This window comes from Phragmites australis, chromosome 4, assembly GCF_958298935.1.
Source record: "Phragmites australis chromosome 4, lpPhrAust1.1, whole genome shotgun sequence".
Lineage (NCBI taxonomy): Eukaryota > Viridiplantae > Streptophyta > Magnoliopsida > Poales > Poaceae > Phragmites > Phragmites australis.
Window position 1 is genome coordinate 48,781,556 of NC_084924.1, and position 19,889 is coordinate 48,801,444.

General features: G+C 44.5%; 2 protein-coding genes and 1 pseudogene across 2 annotated transcripts; 2 read left to right on the top strand and 1 right to left on the bottom strand.

Annotated features, from left to right (window-relative positions):
* The first annotated feature begins 1,788 nt into the window (after window positions 1–1,788).
* LOC133917046 (DUF21 domain-containing protein At2g14520-like) lies at window positions 1,789–6,626 on the top strand. The gene is made up of 12 exons (XM_062360997.1): window positions 1,789–2,352; window positions 2,497–2,657; window positions 2,790–2,903; window positions 3,645–3,731; window positions 4,140–4,279; window positions 4,358–4,445; window positions 4,606–4,679; window positions 4,879–5,045; window positions 5,219–5,424; window positions 5,747–5,793; window positions 5,878–6,130; window positions 6,275–6,626. Exons 1-12 carry the CDS (start codon window positions 2,175–2,177, stop codon window positions 6,320–6,322), a joined length of 1,563 nt encoding a protein of 520 aa, XP_062216981.1. The 5' UTR covers window positions 1,789–2,174; the 3' UTR covers window positions 6,323–6,626.
* Window positions 6,627–9,917: 3,291 nt separating this feature from the next.
* On the top strand, window positions 9,918–12,255 carry LOC133917047 (uncharacterized). Its single transcript, XM_062360999.1, has 2 exons — window positions 9,918–10,577; window positions 11,822–12,255. The coding sequence occupies exons 1-2, from the start codon at window positions 10,078–10,080 to the stop codon at window positions 11,970–11,972; spliced, it is 651 nt and encodes a 216-aa protein (XP_062216983.1). The 5' UTR covers window positions 9,918–10,077; the 3' UTR covers window positions 11,973–12,255.
* Window positions 12,256–12,348: 93 nt separating this feature from the next.
* On the bottom strand, window positions 12,349–17,892 carry LOC133914906 (anthranilate phosphoribosyltransferase, chloroplastic-like; annotated as a pseudogene).
* Window positions 17,893–19,889: the final 1,997 nt, after the last annotated feature.

Here is a 19,889-nt window from a genome sequence, read left to right on the forward strand (position 1 = left end):
GCGTGTCAATTATGCAGGCTCCTTAACCCTAGTTATGACGGTAATATCTAAGGGTCGCTTGGTAGCAATTTGGAAGCTGATTTTGCGTGATAGGAGCGTTACCAAACGCTATTTTGGTGAATCAATTCTGAGTCAGAATCAGAGGAAATTATTTTCATATTTTGTACTGAGGTGAGAACCGAAAAATTTAGTTTCCATCGATTTTCGGTTGATTCTTCTCAATTTCAACATAATCTTATTTTAAAAATTACTTTCACCACTAGCATACCAAACAATTTAATAAACAGAATCACTTTCACATAAAATCTACTTTCACCATAAAATCGCTACACCACAAAATCAGTAGGTTAAATAGCTCTACCAAACAAGCCTATCAGCTCAAGTGATTGTCACACGTATCCGATCCAGGATCTTCAAGCTAATTAACACTGTGACAATATCAATCTTTGTGTTGATAAAGAGTGTGATTGGTTGCATATATACGCTGGTGTCCGTATAGACCGTATAGTAGGTTAGAGAAAAGCAGATTGAGTGGAGTTATGTTTGTTAAAAAGAAGAGTGTTTGGTTAGTTATATCTGTTTGTATAGGTTGAGCTGAGTTTCTGGTTGGTTGACTAAATTTTAGATCGCATAAGCGGATGCAATAAAGTTAATTTTGTGACACTAACAATAGACTCGCTTGTATGAGAAGATGTAACAGCGTGCATTCGTCAAACCAATATACAAATATATATTTACATCTACTGAATTAAATAGAATAGTATATACTAACAACAAAATACACTTCCTACGAGATTATAGATATCCAGCAAACCAAATCCATTTATAGCTGCAACCAATCACTTCAAAGTGAGCCCATGCGTACATGATGAGCCGCACGTCAGCAGATCTGATCAGGCAATTGTCTCCTTGTGTCCTGTTGAATTCTGACAGGAAGCAGGCGTTTTTATCACAGGAAATCAAGGGCAGGCGAACAACCGAACTGAACGCCGTTAACAGAGGTCCCATACAACACTGAACAGGAAATCAGGATGACGACGTGCAAGTCTAGCACCAGCTTTGGAGGATTCATTGGCAAGATGCTTGACGCTTCCTGCCAATCCTAGCACACACACAAGCAAGGATGCAACCCACACTAGTCACACTAGTTGACACATCTCTGATCACATCTTCCTCTCATCTCCTGTCCTCTCGCCGGTTAGCTAGCGTTTCACCAGGAAATGCAACGTAACCCTATCTATCGGTCCCTCCGCACTCCACTGGATGGAGAATGCGAATAATCCACGGGAATATCGTCGGTTGGTGCCCCAGTGGGGGAGTCAGGGAGGGGAGCACACTCACTCTATTTGGTAGAGCTTTCCTCATTTAAAAAATAATTTTGTAACTAAAAGTATTTCTCTAAAGTAAATTTTATGATAGGAGTAATTCTATCAGAAAATTGAATCAGAATCAGCTATTTTTTTCAGCTCTCAGTATTTAGTTTATTTTAATAAATTACTTTTATAAAATCACTTTAAAAACTAAAAACTATAAGTTACAATTTAATAGAATTCTATCGAGAGCTAGATGTGCCGAACAGCCCAGTAAGCAACGCAACGCACCAACCAGTCCAGTCCAGTCCAGGCTCCACTGCCACCAGCACAGCACACCACCGTCCCAGCCCCACGCGTGCGCGGCGCGAGCGTTGCCCCCCAGTCCAGTCGGCAAGTTCCAGGCGCCCGCCCGCCCACCCCGCGCGGCGTACGGCGTCCGAGCTAGACTAGTTGCCGTTGCTGACCGGTGGTGCGCTCAAGCCAAGAGCCGCGCGCGACCCGCGAGCTAAAAGGGCCCTCGCGGTGCAACTGGGGGCCGGCCACCCCCGGCGCGAAGCCGAAGCCGGGAGGGAAGGCGCACCGCGATAACCAACCGGCCACCATAAAGCCAAGCACGACGGGTGCCCGCGCACACGCACACGCACACGCACACGCACACGCAGCCGAGCGCCCGAGCCAAGCAACCACCACGAGCAGCGACACCGCGCGTGCGCGCCGGCCCTACTTCCGCACCCAGCTCGGCAGCTCCCAACAGAGTGAAACCACCCGCGCCCCCCGACGAGAGGCGAGAGCTCTCGCCGGCCGGAATCAAGTACTCGCCCGGGCCGATCGATTTCGGGTGGATTTGCCGCGCCGTGCCCGATGCCCAGCCATGAGGCGTGCTGCGGCACCATGTTCTGGGTGTACCTCATGTCCTGCGTGGGGCTCGTCATGTTCGCTGGCCTCATGTCGGGTCTCACCCTGGGACTCATGTCCCTCAGCCTCGTCGACCTCGAGGTACTCTCCAAGGCCGGCACGCCAAAGGACAAGCTCAACGCCGGTAACTAGCCTCCTCCACTCCTTAATCATCTCGCTCCCCTCCGTCCCCGCTGGCTCACTCCCAGCAGCCTAAGCTAGTGGCGGCCGGAGTAGTAATTGCCTGATTGGTCCGTTTCTAATCTGCGGCGTTGGCCCGCGCGCGCAGACAGGATCCTGCCGGTCGTGAAGAACCAGCACCTGCTACTCTGCACGCTCCTCATCGGCAACTCGCTCGCCATGGAGGCGCTGCCGATATTTCTGGACACCCTCGTGCCGCCCTACGTCGCCATACTCATCTCCGTCACGCTCATCCTTGCGTTTGGCGAGGTGCTTACTTAATCCATCGACCGCTTCCGCACTGAATTTCTCTCTTTTTTTCCCTTCCCTTTTTTGGTTCATGTGTCGAGCACTTGACCGAGCTAGCTGATTTGGTTGCTTCTTCCTCTGTTGCTCACGCAGATCATTCCGCAAGCCATCTGCACGCGCTACGGGCTCAGCGTGGGGGCCATGGCGGCGCCTGTGGTCCGGATACTGCTCATCGTCTTCTTCCCCGTCGCCTACCCGATCAGTAAGGTACCCGCGCCCGCGGATGATTTGTTCCTCTTGTTTGCAAGATATTAGACAGGAATTGGAGCTTTGTGGTTGTTGGATAGCTGACTGAAATTGGGATGGGACAGCACAGGTGGGCGGCCGCAGCCCGCAAGTCGTAGCATACAGATCGATCCCTAGCTGGTTCATGCCCTTATTTAATTTGCCAAACAAAGGGGTTATCGTTCATGCTCGTCTAGTCATCCAAATTTCACGGGGTCAACAGAGGCTCGTTTATAAATTGCATTGCGTACGATGACAAATGCGGCACTTATTTAATATAGCGTCTACCCAGTGAGCCAAGAAGAAGTAATTGAAACCGTGAAGCAAGAACCATTTTTGGATCCATGCCCACTAAGTGTGGCTGACTCATTTAATACAAAGCAAATCCAGTTAGTACCTTAGTCACTTTCCTGCTATAGTGAGTGTTATCAATCTGTAATTCTACGAAATGTCAAAAACATATTTTGACGAAGAAAAAGAAAACAAAATAAAATTTGGCCACTTCATTAAAAGGCAGCAAACTGCTTACTGTGGTATATGTATGTTTTAGGACTACGGACGCACGATTTCTGCACTAATCACATACTTTGATCTTTATAGCCCATAGTGGAAGGGATTATCTTTGTTTCTTACAAACATAGCGAGGTTGGGGGATGCATAAATGTAATATCTTTCTTCACTGCTGCAGTGTTTTGTTTGATTCGTGAATTTTTTTTCGTTCAGTTGTTGGACAGGCTACTGGGAAAGGGCCATTTTGCACTTATGAGGAGAGCTGAGCTAAAGACATTAGTTGATATGCACGGCAATGAGGTTGGTATACACTTCTCTTAAATAGATGTCGTATTCAGTTTAACCATTTTCAGATGTAGTAATTGACGTTTTTGCATTTATTTGTTGGTTACATTTAGTTTCTGTTGTTTGAACTATTTTGCCCATATTGCTTGTACAACCAGAAAGTTATCTCCAAAGTTCATGTTTTCATTCATTAGATCCTAGATAACATTTTACATCATGTTGTTAAAAACTGGTAGTAACCAGCAGGTTACCAACTGTCAACTAATATGAGTGAACACGTTGGTTATTGTGCATTCCTATTTCCCCTCAATCTTCTCTTTGCGACTCTGTTTAATTTAATCATTCTCAACACTAATGCCTTCAGTAACTACTGCTGCATTTGAGCTACCATTGAACTCCAGTTTTTTCTCACTTTGTTGTTAGGCTGGAAAAGGTGGAGAGCTGACTCGTGATGAAACCACTATCATTACAGGAGCTTTGGAGTTGACTCAAAAGATTGCAAAAGATGCCATGACTCCTATATCCGAAACATTCTCACTTGACATAAATGCTAAGCTGGACCTGTATGAATCTTTCAACATAGTGTATTTGTGTTTTTCAAATGATGTATGCGACTGATAGTACTATTTTTCTCTCTGTAGGCATACGATGGGTATGATAATGACCAGAGGGCATAGTCGTGTTCCTATATACTCTGGGAGTCCAAGCAATATTATTGGCCTTATATTGGTGAGTGAGCCTAGTTGTCTGCACTTTTCAATAACATCAGTAGCTTCCCTGCTCTTTCCATTGTCTTTTTTCAGGGGCATCCTGAATATAGATGAAACAGACAATTTTGCAAATTTGTTATTTATTGTTTGACTAAAAGTAAAAAAAACTCTCATTTCAGGTAAAAAACTTGATTACTTGCCGAACTGAGGATGAAGTGCCCATTCGAAATGTTACTATCAGAAAAATTCCTAGGTATCATCTGGACCAGCCCGTAGGGGTAACCATAAGTTCTTTCTGATTCGTGCAATCTTATTTTGAGGAGCATACAAGCTATCCTTTCATTGAATATGTTCTTCATACAATTTTGCTTTGGTTAAAATTATTCTCCTTAGTAATATGCATTGAGTGTCTTTGAATTTCCATATAATGTTGCCACTGTTCTGTATATCAGGGTTGCTGATGATATGCCTCTCTATGACATTCTAAATGAGTTCCAGAAAGGTCACAGCCACATGGCTGTGGTAGTTAAATGCACAAAGGAAGCAGGAGCATCCACTGAAAAGCAAAAGAGTGCTACACCAGATCACAAAATTAACCTCAAAGATGCTCATGTTGACGGTACATGTCTTTTTATATTTCTTTTCCTAGTAATTTTGTCTGCTGTGATTGAACTTACATTAACCGTGTATTTCTATGTATGCACTAGAATTCTAGTAGCCTTTGCTGATCACACGTCTTTCCAGGAAATGGATGTTGCTTGTCTTTGGCTGATCAGTTGAATGTACTTTCAGGTTCATCCCCCTCTCATGTTAGCATTACCGGAAGTCGTAGAAATAACATTGAAAAGTATGGAGATGGGCGCCCATATTATAAGAAATCAGAAAGGAAGCGCATAAATATTCTTGATTTTAACACCGATCCACTTCCAAGCTATTCAATGGATGAGGAAGCAGTCGGAATAATCACTATGGAAGATGTCATGGAGGAATTGCTACAGGTTGGACATATTCTTAATGGAGCTCCTCCTTAGTTCACTACTAGTATTTACATTGTTCACATCATGATATATCTTTAAAACTCTGATGTTTCGGAACTTGCGCCTTAGATCATCAATTAATAACGCATTGAGTCTTCTCCATATTATATGGGAACAGCATTTATATTTGCAACATGTTAGCCTTCCTACTAGTTTGCAAAAATAGAGTTGTATAAAGGTACTATTTAATTAGTACAGAAACTAGAAAGCATTCATAGTTGTACCTTGGTAATTTGTTCAGCTTCTCTAGATATTGTAAACTGACATAACTCTGTTTCCGCAGGAAGAGATCTTCGATGAAACAGATGAGTATGTTGATGTACACAACAAGTAAGTAGTTCAGGTGTAACTGCTTGCTGTCTTGAATAACTGCACCAAATCGATGCCAGAACTCATGGTTTCCTCTCTTTACAGGATCAGAATAAACATGTTACCTCCAGGCAAATCATTGTCGCCCGTTATATCTCCTGGTGGTGGACCCCTATCTCAAGGACTTCGGAGGACCCCTATGGCATCCCCAGTCTCACCATACCACAATGGTAGTTCTGTCTTACGTTCCCCTGTTTCCAACCATGCTCAGTCACCTGGGACTTTACCCACGATACTTTCTCCTGGAGGATCACCTGCTTCTCGAACATCCTTGCAAAGTTCACCAAATTCAACTCGGGTGAGCATTCATTTTTCTGTACCTAGACTGTAATGTGCAATGCGTGTTGCGAATCAAAGGTTTGGATTTTATTTTTAAAAGAAGTCCCGAAGGTGATTGTTTCACCACCTCGTGTGTCATGTTCATTGTTCTGCTTCTTCGTAGGTCTCAAGAAATTCCGATGAAAAACATAAAAAGGATGGTGAGAGCTAAGAGCTTAGAAGACAGTTATTTCCGATTAAGGTCTGGTCTCAAGATGGCACAATCGGATTATGACGTTGCTAGTGTAGGATTAAGCCGTGAAGATAAGCACAGCTCTCTTGTCTGATTCGTGGTCCTTATTTATTGATTACTTACCTGTCCATATATGCTTCAGCATCTGAACCTCAACGTGGCCCCATTCTCACTATGTATTGTAGAGGTCTTCTTAAGGATTTTTTTTTTGTCGTCTTGTAGTTACCCGAAAAGAAAGCAAAGCACCGCACTGCATATATTTATCAGCTGATTTTGGCACTTTCGATCCCTGGCCACATTATTTAAGCATTTGTACAAGACTTTTGTGTTGTGGTGTGAGAATGGTGATGAATGTATGAAGTTTCTCAGCTGGCCCCACAATGCTTTCATTTCATTCGCTAATGCAACAAGAAATCAGATGTCATTATGCAGAACACATCAAACTGTTGATCTCCATTAACAATACGTTGTGGGGGCGAAAAGTCATATGGCTTGTGGATCATATCAAGTTTAGTCAATGGTTGGTCGGCGGGGCGTGACCCTAAATCAAGACCGGCCAAATTGATTAATGACATGAAACAAAATGCAAGTGCAAACCCATAACAAGTCTTGTAGATTTTGTAACCATAGAATCATTATATATTGGACACATACATATTTAATTTGTTCACAAAATACCATGTTGAAGCAACCATTCAGATCCAGTACTCTATAGCAAAAGAAGCTGTACCAAAATACATGTAAACCATGCAGAGTTAGAGAACTAAAGAGTAGCTCTTCTGTTCTTTCGATCCTTGAAGTCGGCAATTATATCTTCATCATTTTATTGTGCTGTAATTTCTCGGTCTATTTGTAGTAGCAAGCTGTTGGCAAGGAAACCATCTTCCATCTTGTTACGCAGCCTTGTCTTGATGATCTTCCATCTTGTTGGCAAGAAAATACACGCTCTGCACTCCTGCACATAACCTACTGATAAATGGCCCATAAATGGGTAAATTTCACAAATCTGAATTTCTGAACATTGCATCATAACAATGAACTAGCGTTGGCTCTGAAATCCTTAATCTTGGATAACAGATACACATGTATGTGGGAAAACTATGAGGTTGAAATCAACATCCCAATTGCTCCTAGGGTTCCTGGATCAAAGCTCCTACCAACATTCGAATGGGATTAATCGAAATTATCAAAGGGGAAAAAGTTAGGATGAATGCAGGCGGCAACTAGCAGCTTGGAGTGCAGGAGCGGGGCTCTAAAATCAGTCTTGCCGAGTTGCCGTCTTGGACTCTTGGTATTGGATCCAAACGCCGAGCAGCAGCTAGCAGCTTGGAGCGCAGGAGCGGGGCTTGGAGACTGGAGAGGCAGAGCAACTGGAGCTTGGAGGTCTTGGAGCGCCTGGTCAAGGGCTCGAGGCGACAGTCCCCCACGACCGCAAGGTCGGCGGTGCAGCGACGGCGAGCTACTAAGGCCCTGTTTGTTTCAGCTTCGGATTCTGTCTTTCAGCTTTTATAATCCGAAGCTGAAACAAACAAGCAGCTTTTGGTTATAGCTTTTTAAAATCTGCTGGTTGGATTGTGAGAATCTGAGAAGCTGGTTTTCCTCAGCTTTTGATAGATTGTGAAAGTCCATTTTACTAAACTGTCCATTAAATTTTTTTATAATCTACAGTCTAAAAGCTTTTAACAATCCAGCTTTTATAAGCTGCTTTTCAGAATCTCTAGCTGAAACAAACAGGCCTAAGGTGAATGCGAACACGGTCACACGGTTCTCGTCTTCTCGAGCCCTACTTGATAGCAGCATGGGCCAAGTAGTGTGCTTTTCCACTTGGTAGAAGGCTTGATACACTGCTAATTTTTTTTTTCGTTTTTGGGAAACCCGGGCAGAGCCCAGTATGGTCCCCAACGCCCTCCGCATCTCCCGTGTGTCAGCATCAACAAAACTAGCAAGGTGGTCTTTATCATAATAACCTTTGATTAAAAAATAGTTTTTTAGTTTTTTACAAGGTTAGTGTTATTTAGTTACAAAACACATAAAATTAGAAAAAATAAAAATTATGTTAGTGGAAAGAAAATTATTTATGCTCTAAACTTATACTCGAATTTTATATATGTATTGGTTCGATTCATATATATTTTAATTAAAAGTTAAAATCGTACGTCAGGGGTAGACAATCTAAACAAAATCAAAATATGTTTGTCTTGCTTGCTGCTTGCTTGATGTAACGATCTTTAGCTACACGATGTTCCTTAATTTATTATCTTAGTAAGAATTTTGAAAAATATTAATTATTTTTTATTATGAATTTTAGCTATTGATTAATTGTATTTTACTTGGAAACTTTATTTAGGTATTTGATTTTTATAATAATTTTTTATAAGACTATATTTGATATGTATCCTTATTTTTTCTATTCTAACACCAATTTTAATTATTTTTTATTTCATTTTATTTGGACTCTTTATTTAGATATTTTGCTTCCTAAACTGTATGAAAATTGAATTGCTAATTTTTCATAAGTTTTAATTCCGAATTTAGATATTTATTAATCATATTTGATGTGGATTTTTTTTTCTAAATTTAAATATTTATTAATCGTATTTAATATGTGTTTTTTGTTTAATCTAGATCGTTAGAGGTTCGTAATAATGAGTGATTTAGATCTTTTTATTTTTTTCGATTAATATGATAATTTTGTGATTTTAAGGGCGAAAGTGATATTTTTTTACCTCAAATAATAATATAATAGATGATGACAAATATTCCAGCAATGTCCTGGTCCTCTGCTAACATGTCTGTTATATTCGTGGCCTGGTAATCCAGGTCAGGAGCAATGTAATCTCAGCAAGTACTCTTGCATAATCCTTTGAGAGGCTCTGACAATCGTTACTTGCGTGGTGTCGAGCACGATGTTGAGGCTAACTGCGGAAAAAAGGGTGCACGTAATGAGCCACCACTGTTGACAGTGCGATCGATAAACAGCTGCTACTAGGTGATGGAATGGAGAGTTGTCCACTTTGAAAACTGCAAAATATTCCAAGCAAAAGGACATGCGGGCGGATCCGCGTTGCCCAGGACCAGACGTTCGTTGAACTAGCTTGTCAGTCGGTCACTCACCTAGTCATCCATCTTCTAGAGCACACGGACTGCATGCTTGGAACCGAAGGTATCTACTGATGCTCTTACAAAGTTAATATATTGTTTTTTTATAATTTAAATTTTATAGAGAAATTTATTTTTATTAGATTATGAGATTTTGTAGTACATTTAACTTGTGAATTATAAAAATTAACTTTTAGATTATGACTTTTTATTTTTATTTTTTCTTTTGAAGTTAGAATCTATAGTCAAAATAAAAAATAAATAATCACGATTTAAAAATTGATTCTCACAATTCGCTAACCAAGTTTTATATATAAATTCCTACAATCTACAACCAAATAGGAAAAATATTCTTCACAAAATTCAAATTACGACGATCACGGCAAAAACAAATAACCGCTTCTAGATTGCAGCTTCGTCTCCCTCGCCTCCGCCACGGCCCCTCCTTCCTTCCCGTCCAAGTCGCCGAGTCGTCGCACTCACCACCAGCCCACCAACATCACTTATATCGCAAGTCGGCAACGAGGAGTTGAGCGCCCAGACACTACCAGTCAACCACTCCTCGCGGCTGCGTCGTCCGTGCATTCGATCCTTGCCCGGCGCGCGCTCGGCCCGCACGTACGGGGATAGCCGTCATGCTCCAGGCGAGCTCGGAGCGGCCGGCCGCGAGACTTTGGGTGCCGGGGATGGGCCCGCAGCTGATGGACGCGGGGTCCGCGAGGGCGCAGGAGATCGCGCGCCGGCGGGAGGAGATGATGGGGATGCTGCACGACCTCCCCGAGTCCGAGTACGAGCTCTCGCTCACCGACCTCGTCGAGAAGGCCGGGGGTGAAGCCGTGGTCGCGGCCGCGCCGTCCGAGGAGAAGGAGCTGGGACCGACCGGCTGGTCGGTGTCCGGTAGGCAAGCGGGGCAGCAACAGCAGCCGACTCCAGCGGGGAGGCCGGAGCGGAGGGGGTCCGCGCGGCGACGGGACAGCGGGAGCGGGAGCAGCTTCCGCAGCAGCAGCGACGGCGTCCTGCTCAACTTCTACATGCCCCGATCCCTCACCCGGAGTTTCACCGCGCCGCGGCCCAGCCGGACGCCGTTGGTCTCCGGCTGCCGGACTCCCAGTGTCTCCTCCGACTGTAACAAAAGGTAATCAACCATCTCGAAACCTTCCTCAAAAAAATTAATCGTCCCCAAACTCTCTCCATAGCCATAGGACTTGATCGATCAGTTTGATTGCAAATTAGCAGAACATGAAAGACAAATTCATAAAGCAAAATTACTTCCTTCGATTTTATTTCTTCATGAAGCAAATCCATGCGTTGAAAGGTGGCACAAAGCCTAGCTGAGTACGTATAATTCAAAGCCGGCACGACATTTCAAAGGTGCAAAACGGTCGTAGTTGAGGTGCTAGCTGCCGAGCTGCACGCTGATTAATTTTTCTCCACTTTCCAATGCGTAAACGCTTCTTTAACTGCACTTAGTGATGCAAGTTTTAAATTTCTTTCATTCGGTGGACCCAAAACTAAAAAAATAAGCTAAAGATTCACTCCCACTTAATTAGAAAAAAATGTATTAAGTGATGATCTAGAACTATTTATTAGGTACCTACTTTATCACTAATTGTATGTTTATGTGACGTGTGTGGATGATTTTTTTTAAAAAAAGGATCCAACTTTGCCGGCTTTATATTAATAAGGAACAGGGGCGGATCCAGCCCAATGCCAAGGGGGGTGCTGGGTCTCTTGTTATTGGACCAAATTCATAGTTTATGGGCTAAAATGATGTATTTTTTCTGGATTTTTCATTTCTTTCTCTGGGCTTTCTGGGCTCGTGGGCTAAAATGATGCATTTTTTTTCTGAATTTTCCTCTACTTCCTCTGGGCTTCCTGGGCTGGGCCCGTGCTGCAGCCCCCCAGCACGGGCCCTGGATCCGCCCCTGATAAGGAAGGAGCAAGAATTACAAAAATGCGCAAAAAGCGCAAAACAAATAAGGAGAGAAAACAGGAAAATAAGAACAAAACAAGAACAACAAAAGAGCACCCACTAAGGTTTACATGACTGAGGGGGCAACATGGAGTCTATGTGTGCCGACGATTCATTCATTCCATCCCAGCTGCTAGGTGCATGTTACCAGTCGCATGATCGTATCTCTCACCTCTCAGCTAGGGCACTGAACGCTGACGGAGAGGCCTGTGAAAGTGACTCCTGCTAACGCACGGATGCTAACCAACGCAACCACATGTTGGAACCTGCATTTGTCTCACTGAACTGAATTACTGAACCAGTCCAGATAGTGGTGCACTCTTGTTAGCTGTTGCGTACAGTTAGTGCGTGACGGTGACTTAATCTTTTTTGTGGTTAATGAGTGCGCCGTGCGGCTGGTGGTGCAGGGAGAGGGACGCGGACGCCGAGACCGTCAAGTGCTGGTCCCTGCTGTGGGATCGGCGGTGGCGCAAGTCCAGCCGGCGGGACCCGGGCGCGCCGCCCAACGAGCCCACCATCCGCGCCGCGTCGGCGGCGATCCTCAAAGCGAAGATCTGAATGGTGTTCGTGTTCCGTCGTCGCCTGGAATACACTTTCTTTTTTGTCGCTGTTGCCTGTATTGGTGGCTCGCGGCCTTGCAGCTCTGTACATATGCTTTTTATGTGATATGCCGATGTGTTTGTTTAGCTTGCAGTATAGTACTATTCGCTTAGTTTTTTTGGTTCTTTTGAAGAATAGTACTATTCACTGGGATGGAATCGATTGTGTACGTCGAATAAACATTCCAGCCTTCATCAGGCGCTCGATTAAAATGAAAGAAACAGCTATACAGTTGAAGTTATTGTGCGTTCTGCAGTGCAGCTTGTCAGACAGTGAGTGGGGTGGTTGATATCCTGATACACGAGTGGAATATGGACAAGGGACGCTATTCCTCTGCAGTCGACCGCAACTCACGCTATATTATGTAACATCACTAGTCACAGCTTCTAATCTAGGATCATCCACCCCGGTCAGGAGGTCAAGCACAACGCACCTGTTCTAACCAAAAGCTTACAATCTCATCCAGGTGGAGTTTTCTCTTAACTATAGCACCGCTGAATACACAAACCAGCCTAGAAGCCATCAAAGGTTCTGACACAGACCATGAACCCAAAAGAAAAGGGGAAGGAAAGAAAAAACAGACATATACATGATTATGGAAGACGGATGGACTAAACAAGTCCTTATTTGCCAACATTCCTCGTGTCTTATTGCAGATATCTGCCGTTGGCTTATCAACCTCGTTCAATCTCTGGAACAAACAGAGTATGGGAAAGGTGTCATGCTCAATATTTGAGCCGATCAAATATAGAAGTACCGTCGAGAAACTAAAAGTTACTTACATTCGAAATCTTTATCCAAGACTCAAGTGTATTAATGGCCTTTCCGGAGCGCTGCGTCTCCTGTGCTAGAGCAACACCGTCATGCAAATTACTGACTTTACCACTGACAAGAAGAGAGGCTGCGGCATTCAGAACCTGTGGAGCAAAACAGAAATTGATCTTAGGTCATGCATACCAGTAGAACTGTGCATGTACTGTCCAACTCGACCATTTTTATCAAAAAAATAATAATCAATGGGTACTCACGAAAAGGTATTGCAGAAGACATAATGCTTATCATGATATACAAAATTTGTGTTGACTAAGCAGCTTAACAAGATGCTGGGCAAAGTCCCTATTAAAAAGAAATCGCTTTTCCAACAAATTTGTATTTGAAAGATACTCAGCTACTACAGAACTCTGTGAATACATCAAGGAATATGAGGTCATTTACTTCAGGAAGTAGACAATGTACAGATGCTGAAAAGAGAATAGTAAGCACTGACTTACAAGAGCATGTGCAATCGATCCTCTTTGACCAGAAAGAGCATCCTGGAGAACTTTTGCACTAAATGCTGGATCACCTTCTTTTAGAGCTTTCAGTATGCAGAGAGGAATGCCAAAATCCACTGGGTTCCAATATATAGAGAACACGTGAAATCAAAGAAAGATTCATTTATTCATTGCTTCCCTACTTCAGAAGTTAGCAAAGCATAACATAGATAAAAGGTACAATATGAGCCATAAACATAGATTGATGCAACCAAACTCAAATGAGGCGACCCAAACTGCATAAAAGTATGCCCAGGGAACTCTACTTTTAGAAATTCTCAGAGAAAAATAGGAAAAACCTCTTACATGGATCAAAGAGCATTTTTTCAATCTTTCCTGGGGTGACATCAAGGATATATCCAGGCCCTGCAGCAATTAAAAAAGAATCTTCCGTTAAATACACAACATACCAGTTGACAAAAAACGAAGGTAACTTCTTGAGTAACCGCAGCAATCTCTAGCAAAACTGCGGCAACAACAGGGTGAAACAGGTACATTCGTAGGTGTGCATACCAAGTGGGCTTATTTCGTACAAACCCTTTGAATCGACAACCAATGCTCTTTTCATTACAATTTCTGAGCAGCCTTGGTCATCTTGGTAATCTACAACAACAACAAAGCCTTTTAGTCCCAAGCAAATTGGGGTAGGCTAGAGAGAAACCCAGCAAGATCCAACAAAAAGAGGATGAAGAAAAATAAAAAAGAAAAAAGAAAATACAAAAAATGTATTAGTAATAGTAATAAAGGTAAAAGAAGACCGATAGCCTAAGTTATGATCCTAGCACGTGGATTGCTAATTTCCACGCGGTCCTATCCATGGATAATTTTTTTGGGATATTTCATTCATTCAAGTCTCTTTACAGACTACTCTCATGTCAAGCTTGGTCGACCCCTGCCTCTCTTTATATTATCAGCACAATTTAGGTCAGTGTCGAATAACAACGATCACATGGAGATTTGACTGAGTTAACATGTAAGAGCATCTATAAGAGCCTGGCTATCACACCCTCTATCCCACCCAGTAGCCAAATGACGTAATTTTTGGTCTCTAGCAGAGCTTCCATCATCCATGCCATTTTACCAGACGCGCTATCCCGCTCCTCCCGCACACCACATCTAGCGTCTCCCTCCCGCACGCCACATCTAGCATCTCCCTCCCGCACGCCATCCTCCAATCGCCCGCTCGCTCCCATGCGCTCTCGCCACCATTCGGCCTCCGCGGCTCCGCCTCGAGACTCCGTCCTTTGCCCCAAGCCCCTAACATCGCCGGCCTCTGCTCCTCCTCGTGCTCCTCCAGTGACGCCCATCCCCACCGCAGCGATGGTCCGGGAAGCTTTGACTCGCTGGTTTGTTCCCGATGGGCAAGCAAAGCAGAGCAGATCGCAAAGATATTCCTCACCTGCTCCGCTGTCCATCGTGGTCTGACCAACCAAGCAAGCGGCATGGATCTGGCGGCGCTGATGGACGAGCTCGTCGAAGAGGTCCTCCTCCGTGTTCTGTTGGTCGACCCATGCTCCTCATCCGTGCCGCCCTCGTCTGCAAGCACTAGTGCCGCCTCGTCTCCAGCCCTGGCTTCCGCCACAGGTTCCACGAGTTCCGCCGCAGGGCCCCCATGCTCGGCTTCCTATGCAACATTAGATCAGGTTTCCGCTTCATTCCCACCTCCGCCTTCTGCCCGCCCCATGCTGACCACCGCAACTAGCGCGTGCTTGACGCTCGCCACTTCTGCATCCACCTCCACTGGGACTCGGGGCACAGCCCTTTAGACAGTAGCCTCCTCATCTGGGACCCAATCCTCTTGTGGGGAATGCACTCTACTTCGCATTTCAGATGGGCACCAGAATCCTTGAGTACAATTTGGGCACACAGGAAATGGCAGTGATTGGCCTACCACTAGCACGCTTCTATGGGCACAACATTGTGCTCGCAACTAGGGATGATGGTGGGTTGGGATTCGCCAGAGCAGAGAAATCCACACTCTACCTGTGGTCGAGGGAGCCTCGTCCTGAAGGAGATGCACGTTGGGCACAGAGCAGAGTCATTAAGCTCGCTACATTTCTTAGATATGATCTGCCAATGTCACTTAAGAACATAGATGATATCAGTGCTACACCAAGTGGTATTATTTCTCGAGTTATGAGTCCATTTTGTTTCAATGATCAAGTGCAGTTGTTGCCTGGTGGCATGTTTGGTTAGCCAGCAACATGTTGGGTTTTGTGTCTGGTTCGAAACAAAAGTTTATTGAGAGCAAGCAGTTCTCAACCAGCTGATGTTATTTTCAAAATTTGTGTATTTCTACAGCATTAGGTGTGGCCTCAACAGGTGAGGGATCAGAAATGGGTGCCTCAAGTGCTTGACAAACATAACGTGCTTATGTGCCGTTGGAAATATAATCGTTTTGAATGTAGCCATTACAAATATATTGTTCGTTACAAAAAATTACTAAAATATAGGAGAGTGGAATATGGAGGCTAAAATATAGATAGTCTGTTGGAGTGCGATGAGATATGGAGAGGGAATCTTTTTTAGGGCACTTCATATGGAGATATGAAGGGTGCTATTTGGCTGGTCTCCTCGAAATGCTCTAAACAGGACTATTTATATGTATTTTCAAGAAAGACACTGTTGTATTTTGCATTCCAAGTTGTGTAAGTAATCATTGCTAATAATGGAGTAAACAAAAAAATTGAAAAAAAGAGCATTCATCTGACTCAATTAAAGGAGTCATGGTAGCCTGGTAGGTATATTCCTGTATGCTGTAGCTGGCCACTCAAGAATGATTAAAACTAGCGTACTGGTTGAGAAGCTGGAAAAACAGAAGTGTTATTTGAGGTGAAGGGAGAACCTTATTTTTAATGCACAGTACCTTCATTCTGGAAACAGTTCATAATAGACATGAGCTAATGAATGCGGTGCATGAACTACACATGAGGCTAACAAGAAGAGCATGTTGTCAAACTGGATGTAGTTGGGAGAAAAGTAAAGGTTGAGCAGCCGATTTGAAAAACATCAAGAAAGTTGTGATGACAATTGCAGGCATTTGAACCAGAGTAAGAAACACCTTAGATACAAATATTCTCGCAAATCTACAAAAGCATTCGAACCTAAGAACGGGTGAAAAGCAATCCACATATGTTGAGATACGTGGAAATAATCCAAATTATGTAGCACATTTCCGCCTCAGTAGAATCACACGTGTACCAGTACACAATATCATTGGTTTGCCTAATAATCTTGCATGCTAATCCACATAAATCAATTACTGGAAACTAACATTTCATTTCAAGTATTCCTAAAACATAATGCTATGAGAGCAAACCCTTTCGGTTTGAGTGCTATGAGAGCTATTGCCCCAAAAAAGCTTTCAAGTGTGCCCCCAATCTACATATCCATCCTGTAAGGCTGTAACCATTACATAGCACATTCTTTGGAGAAAGGGACAACCCCTGGTTACCTTCTTATGATTATTTAGGTCTGTTTTTTCATTTTCCGATTTCACTTTTGAAGTTGGTAAGAGGAGTATGCCAACTTGCACCCTCGCACTTCATCTGTAGTGGAATAGTGGATAAATAGGAGGCTAAGAAATAGAAAGTCAAACACCACCATTAAAGCCTGCGATTACTTCTGCTCCGTCCTGGAAAGTTACATCCCATTTTTGGGTACACGATGAAGAATACGGCAATACCTCTGGTCCCAGATCAATGTTGACACCCAGCGCCTCCAACACATCGGTGCTGCCGCACTTCGACGAGCTCGCCCTGCTTCCTTGCTGCAAAACGAGCAAACAACACATCACCACCACCGCCTACGCCTATACCCAAACTGGAAGAGTTGAAAGTGCGAAGACGTGATACCTTGGCGACCTTGGCACCGGCCGCGGCGGCGAGGATGGTGGCTCCCGTGGAGATGTTGACGGTGTCTGCGCCGTCGCCGCCGGTGCCGACAATGTCAACGGCGTCGTCCAGCCCATCGACCTGGACGTAGCAGTTCAGCATCGCCTTCGCTAACCCCACAATCTACACAACTCGACACCAAAATCAGTTGGTTTCCACAGAAATTTCACCCCGTCTTTGTAAATTATTCACACAGAAACGCGCACCTCTTCGTAGGTCTCGCCCTTGGCCCTGAGGAGGACGAGGAAGGCGGCGATGCGCGCCTCGTTCTCCTCCTCCAGCAGCAGCCGCAGCGTGGCCTCCGCATCCTCCTCCGAGAAGTCGGTCCCGCCGACCAGCGCCTCCAGCACCTGGCGTCACCACCACCACAGCAAACGAAACAGAGCGAGAGTTTGGGGAGGCGGGAGGGCTCGCACACGCGCGCACCTTGTCGAAGGAGCCGATGCTTGGGGAGACGGAGGGCCTGCACGGCGACGCGGGGAGGGGCCACGCGTGGGTGCTGCGCGCGGTGGAGCGGGGACGGGCTGGAGGCGAGGGGTCTGGGGGAGGCGAGCTTGAGCGCCGCGGTCGCCATTGCTGCGCGCGCGCAGTGGGATTCTGGGTCTGGGAGGATTGATTGGTCTCAGATGAATTTGCTTTTGCTTTTGCTTTTGCTGCTGAATTTTGCTGGGTCTGGGATTCACGTGCTTCTGCTTATTTTCAATGCTCTCCACTTTTTAAACTTTTTTTTAGGATAACCACCTCGACCAGATGTGAGACGGAAAATATATTATACTTGCAGTACAGTATATTCTCTGGCTACAAGAAAAATAGATCAGCGTCTCCCATAGGGAAGTCCGGCGACCCAAGAATAAATCCTAACACCGATGACGCCAGCGAGCCCAAGTAGGCCTAGGACAGGATTTGGTAGATTTACGATGACCGTCAATTACAAATGGAAAATGTTTTTGTGACACAGAACACATACGTATCCTGGTTGCAACCTCGGCCGCTGACTCTCAAACCCGAGGTCCTCAAACAAACTTGTGTAAAACCGGGGTTCCGACGAGATCGAACTCGAACGTATCTGTACACGCCTGGTATACCAAACGCGTACACATACACAAACTCTTACAAAACCACATAGACATACACAGATGTGGACACATATACAACCATACAATACCAAATACGCAAACACTTACTACTACAAAGTCTACACACAAACACAAACACTAGCGCATTGTCGGACCCCTCCTTTGGGGTCACCTCGTGTAGCTCATACCAGTCCCTGGATCAGTAGCTGGTACGCACGAACTCCAACAGAAGTAGTCATCATAGTCATACATCGGATAAATACGATAATAAAGCACAATACAGAGTTCATTACAAAAGAAGCCCGAAGGCATAATCTTACAAACTCTCAGAACACAGCAGAAAATACACAAAAGCGACCCAAGCCCTACAGGTAGCTTGAGTGCGGACGAAACTGGCTTCTCTAGTATTCAGCTCCTTCTTCGGCAAAGTCGGGATCTGGATCATCTGGATCCACAATTAGCAAGTATGAGTACATAAGGTACTCAGCAAGTCCTACCTCAAGGGGAGAAGTTAGATGCGTAAGGGTAGTTCAAGGATAAGGCTGTAGAGTCTTTTAGTTTTTGCGGAAAGCTAGTTTTTATTGATGCAGGGTTCATTTTGCAAAGACTAACTTTTAATAAAAACACTTTCAAGAGAAATACCTAAGTTGAGCTTATGGGGGTTGACGGCCCTGGGGGAGGTACACCCGTCCCGCCAGTTCCCACAAGACTTTGACAGCGGACACACAGTCCAGGAGGCTTAGGGCACAAAGCCAAAATCATTCTTTTTTTGAAAACACGGGCACACAGCCCACTCACACGTCAAGGAGTTACTCACGCCAAAAAGCTAATCATTGTGACCAAACCATAGCATGTCCTTGACCGAGGACACGGCTATCCGGATAGGTTTAACACTCTGCAGAGGTTGTACACTTTACCCACAAGATATGCACGGGCTCCCACCTTAGCAACTGGTGAAGCCGTCATAACGAGACGTAACGACCTCACAACGAAGCCACAATATCCACCCATGGGGCACTAAGATACCAGGGGCTTTAGAAGAATTACGGGAAAGATCACTTAGCAATCCCAAGGCTTGACTTAGCCTCAACAATATCACCAGCCGGACCTTGGGCTACACACTACCCAAGTCTTCTCCTGGTCCCCATTGCCACTACCGGCCTCCGGGTGGGTACCGCACTAAGTTAGAGGGGTTAGGTCAAGTCCTGCCCATACAGGCCATGTGGTTGTACGAGAGGATACTAGGTGAGATGTCATAGCGAACCGGTCCTTATATGACTGAGGAAAGAGTCTCCCAGCAAGAACACCACAAAGGCGAACCTTGCTCCAAGGTGGCTCCCACCTTTGTGGGGCACCTTACTCACCCTCGTCAACACTACTCTAAAGTTTTCCCAAGAACACAAGTTTTACACGCACAAAGCACCAAGCTCACACCATTCATTTTGTAAAGCATGATCATCATATGTAAATAATCTAGTTCTTTCTTTTGAGCAAGGCAATCCTAAGCATACTAGTAAACAAGCAATCTTCCAAACAATCATTATAGTTGATGTTGGGAATCTTCTAGGGTTTCAACGAAGTAATGGTAACAAT